The sequence below is a fragment of the Lycorma delicatula genome, chromosome 6 (assembly GCF_047948215.1).
Source record: "Lycorma delicatula isolate Av1 chromosome 6, ASM4794821v1, whole genome shotgun sequence".
In the NCBI taxonomy this organism is placed as follows: domain Eukaryota; kingdom Metazoa; phylum Arthropoda; class Insecta; order Hemiptera; family Fulgoridae; genus Lycorma; species Lycorma delicatula.
This window is the reverse complement of record NC_134460.1, coordinates 122121339-122126335: the sequence shown is the minus strand read 5'-3', so window position 1 is coordinate 122126335 and position 4997 is coordinate 122121339. Positions and strand designations below refer to the sequence as shown.

Below are 4997 nucleotides of genomic sequence, written 5' to 3'. Positions count from 1 at the left end.
TCAGGAATAAACTTTTTTACATTTTATTTTTAATATTATTTTTTTACATTCCTTACCTGTCTTACCCCTGAATGAATTGGTTTTCATGTAATATTTTATAATTCTTCTAATCCTTCAACATAGTCATTTTTTCACACAATAACTTCCTAGTAGTAGTTATTTTATTACATTTAATGAATATTTTGAAGTGATTTTTTTTAGAAGTCTTCAGTAAACAGTTTAAGCTGTAATTTAATTAACCAACTTATCTTCAATATCGTGCCTGGTAATGAATGTTAAAGTTAAAAGTATAACAGCAATACAATATTTAATTCAACAAAAATGAACACCTAAAAATAAATTATAAATGTTTAATTATTTATACAAAAAACATGCTAAGAAAAAAAACTGGTAAATTAAAACAAGGAAAGCAACTACCAAATGAATAACAGTAGTACACACTATTAGAACAGTAAAGTTCAGTAATGCTATAATAATAGTGTGAAGCGCTTGAATTTTTGTTAAGCTGAAGACTCCTTTAGAACAGTGTATTTGGTTAAAAATGAAGAGTAATGAGAAATCTTTCAACGACTGACAAATAATAACATAACACTAGTTTAATTTTGCACAAATTATCTGAGAAGGCATCTGGAAGGTTACAATATCGAATTCTGTAATTCAGGATGAACTCTATTCTGCCTGGGTCATCTTTCAATCTGAGTTTATGGATAAGGGTATCTTTATTGGTGAAACTTGACTCCTTTAACGCACTACAGTTAACCTCAAATCAGGTCTATCAGTTGGTTGCTCTTTGGTGGAGCAGTCCTGCCTAATGCAGTGAGTTGACTGGAACTATGTGACCCCTCAACCAAAAGAGATCTAACCTAAGCGCCACAGCAGGTCTGCAAATCTACAAATATTGACTGCTTTCAGCAGATTGTTTAATATATTTGTAAACACTTATAATGTCTTGCCTTTAATTTAACTAATACTGGCTTTATGTTATAACCCCATGATTTTTTGGAAGTAAATTTAGATTGCATTAATAGAACAGGTAATTTTTCTTTTTATGAGATAGCCAATATATTAAGAAAGTTATTTACTATTCTTGGAATTATGAAACAAAAAACCTAAATAGATTGCAACTTTTTCTAGAAACTTTATTTTAACTGCAACAAAATTTTGCAACATAATTTTATAATTAAAAGTGTCGCTAAAGTATTTTCTAAAATAATAAACTTGATGCAATGGATTCTGAGTGGAATAGAATAAGGACCCTGATACAATAGGCCACCAATAATGTAACAATACACAAAAACAAACAAACACACATTCACAAAATATCTACAAATATGTAAAACTGTAATCAAGATTGTAACCACATAAAACTAACTCCATCAAATTAATAATCATAAATTTATTCAAGTAGATAATACAAGATAAATAATTCATACTGTATTGTTGTTTTTAAAAAAGAACCAAATTGACATAAAATTACAATTAAGGAGAATTTAAAAATCTGGAGTCCAACGAACCTAAAACAAGAAAAAGAAAAAACAAAATCATTAAATTTATAAAAATCTAACAAATAAATTAAAAATCTAATGAAATAAATTACAAATATTATTTATTTAACAACACTGTTCCATGAATTCATGTAAAATTCACAGTACTAAAATAATTAACAGAATGAAACATATGAACTGTTTAACATATGTTTTTCTACCTTAACAATTACCTCTTAGTTAGTAGTTTTCTAGAAGAGTCATCGTTTCACTGTTTATAAGTTTTACAACTGTATGCCGTACATTCAATTTCCTTACAGTGAAAAAAGAATTAAAAAACATACGTCTTCACATGTAATGAGAAAGGAAACATTAGACAAACACATTAAATATATTTTTAATAATTCTAATTCATAAATGTAAAACAAAAATTATCCTAATTTTTTGTTGTATCCTAACTAAGGTTGTATTCTGAAACTAGAATAATACCAGACTAACTGAACAATATTTACTTTTGTTACAAAAAAAAAAAACAAAACAAAAATTAATTAATATTTTAAGCAATAGCAAATCAGACCAAAAAACTTGTTATTTACATTACTTTCAGTTTCTCTTTGAAACAATACAAGATGAACAAAAAAAGAATATCAGGGTTTTAAAACTATTTATTATCTCTTAACATTGATATACAGTAATGAATTACAAATAAAATGAAAAAATAACTCTTACATTTTTCTGTATAAGTGTTCAGTGTGAACACCTTTTGTTATGCGATACACAATCAATGGATGAAGAGTTTGTATCATACTTCAAAATTGGGTAGATCAGTAGGTTGCGGAAAAACAAGCAGATACTTTGAAAAATCCTGAAGGAAAAACTCAACCAACCTGCTACGTATAAAGTTATGCTAGTTAGGAGGTGCACCATTTTGTTACCAAACAGAATTTTCTTGTCAATCTTACAGTTGAGAAAAGAGACATATACACAGCATATTCAAGTAAACAACTCATGTTAACATTTGCTTCAAATGTTCCAAAGAACTTCCCATTGGGATACTGTGCAGAAAACATTTAATTTTGGGAGAGTAAGAGTCCACTGAGATTTTCTGATCTCCAGGTACAGACATTATGCATATTAATTTTTCCACGATGAAATGCTGACTCATCACTAAAAATACGATCAAGAAAGCTACCAATTTCATCTGCATCATTTAATTGCAAAATTGGCACACATAGCATAGTTAGTAGGCTTCAAATGAATAACTGTGAATGGGTATGGACAAGTTTTTTCTTAAAACATTCCACACTGTCATCATCAGCACTACTAAATCATGATTGAACTATCGAACGTCCTCCGTTAAAGCCACTACTGGCTAGGAACGGCGGAGGTGGTGTAGCGACTGGACACGCTACGAGGTGGGATCTTCTCTCCTCGGGGGGGAATCGAGATGAACTATCTAACAGATTTTTTAGGACTATGTGGTTGATTCCCTCGTACATTGAAGTGTCTTCAGATACTCTTGGTTGTACATACTCTTTTCATTTTACACAGACATCCGGTTGTTTCGAATTCATTATACAATCGCCAAATGCTATTGTCACATGGAGGATCATAATTTAACTTTTTATGAAACGCATGTTAAATTTAATTACAAGTTCACATTTAGCAAACTGCAAAACACATTATGCTTTTTTTTCAAGAGCAACCAGCTTTGCTAGTGGCACTGTCAAATAAAAATATTGGGAAACAATCTACAGCCCATTTGTGCCACTAAAACTGTACTTTTTTCTTCTTGATTTTAGCTTTAAATCAACGTAGTACATCTCATCAAAGAGATATAAAAAATTAAAAACCCTGATATTCTTTCTTGTATACCTGGTAAAATCTACGTAGTAGAAATAATCTATTATCAAATGTGAGTATAAAAAACTTTAAGAATTATAGGTATTAATCAATTTCAGAGTGTTATAATTCAGAATTATACTCATTTAAATTTCTTCTACCTAATGTATACAATCACAAAAATGTGAAAATTCTCAGTAATATATATATACATAAGGAAATAAAATATGACTATAATAAATTATTTGAAAGATACTTCCACTTCATCAAATACTGAACCAATTCTTTTTGCAGATTTCATACAAGATAACATTGTTCACTGCAGTACAGTGCATATATGTGTTGTAGTAGGGAGTTGCTGTGTGCTTGTCGTTGTTTGCATAACTTCAGTACAGTGCTGAACAGTAAGTTATTTAACTTAACTCTTGTGCTCTACAGGCTTCACTGTTGCTGTATTGTACTTGCGTATGACTGTGCGTTACAGCATATAATATGCGTATGTAATAAATATCTTATTTCTCTTTATAACAAAAAATGTTTTTTTTAAATGATTTTATATTCTACGATATGCTCAGAAAACATATGAACTAACTCTAGTTGAAACAGTTATTTTATACAGACTCTTATTTAGTGTCTATTCGTAATGATTATTAAGGGTAATTTTTGCTGGATTATTCCATGCCAGCATCATTTCTTTTATTAAAATATGACAAACTTTCTACAAAAAATTTGTTTATTGTAATTTATAATGTTATATAAATAATTTATAGTACTAATTTAATAAAGATGAAAAATAAAATTAAAAATTTCAGATTATATAAATGAAAAAATAGCATTCGATATTTATGAATTTAAAAACGCTTTTTTCATAATGACATCATCACAAAATAATATTATGTTGAAAAAAGAGTAAATAATCAAATCAAAAATAAATCAATATATTAATTAATTAGGATGATGTTTATAAGCAAGCATATAAATATTTTATGCGAAGTGATTCAGACCCTATTATCTGGAAATAAATTTTATGTTTCATCCAGTATTTAAAATATAAAATATACATTTGAATGGATGTTTTTCTTAAAGAATATTTCAACATTAATTTCATTTAGGAATAATAAGTTGACAAACTAAAACAGTGAGTAATGGAATAGGAAATGTAATATAATTAATCTAATTTATAAATAAAAACAAGCATTTATAAGATTAAATAATACTATGAATGTTTATTGAATAATTTATTGAACAACTTGTGATAAAAACATATGAAAAAGAAAAAAATTGTCAAAAAGATATTAAAAAAACAATGTGCTATGCGGTACGACACAAATGTGTACCGAAAAAAAACCCAAGGTTAAACATTTCAGCACAGTAAATCCATATAAAAACTAAATGCACAGTACAAAACCTCAGAACAGGTCAATATGCACCATAATGCGTAGTAGGTAATTACTATATGGCATCATAGTTGTCCGTACGGCAAGATTGTTAAGTTCCCTATTTTAACCACTGGAGCGAATGTGTTAAACAACATTATAAACTATTACAACATTGTATAATTCAAGTATATTTTAAATAAATAAAATTTTGATGGAATTATACATCATAAACCACTCTAGACATAAAAATTATCAAGTCCTGATCAAAAATCTTTTTTTTATGAAAATGAAT

General features: G+C 28.1%; 1 protein-coding gene across 2 annotated transcripts in view; it reads right to left on the bottom strand.

The window, feature by feature from the left end:
* Positions 1–1381: 1381 nt before the first annotated feature.
* eIF3e (eukaryotic translation initiation factor 3 subunit e) overlaps positions 1382–4997 on the bottom strand; it is a 28917-nt gene continuing 25301 nt past the window's right edge. Inside the window, exons 7-8 of one of the 2 annotated variants that reach the window (XR_012756721.1) lie at positions 1718–1830; positions 1382–1514 (exon numbers count right to left, since the gene is read on the bottom strand). Coding sequence is in view for 1 of the 2 variants with exons in the window: in XM_075368466.1 (XP_075224581.1) it covers positions 1491–1514 (24 nt within the window). In the remaining variant the exon portion in view is untranslated. The remainder of the gene's footprint in view (positions 1515–1717; positions 1831–4997) is intronic. The other variant, XM_075368466.1, reaches the window with a different exon arrangement.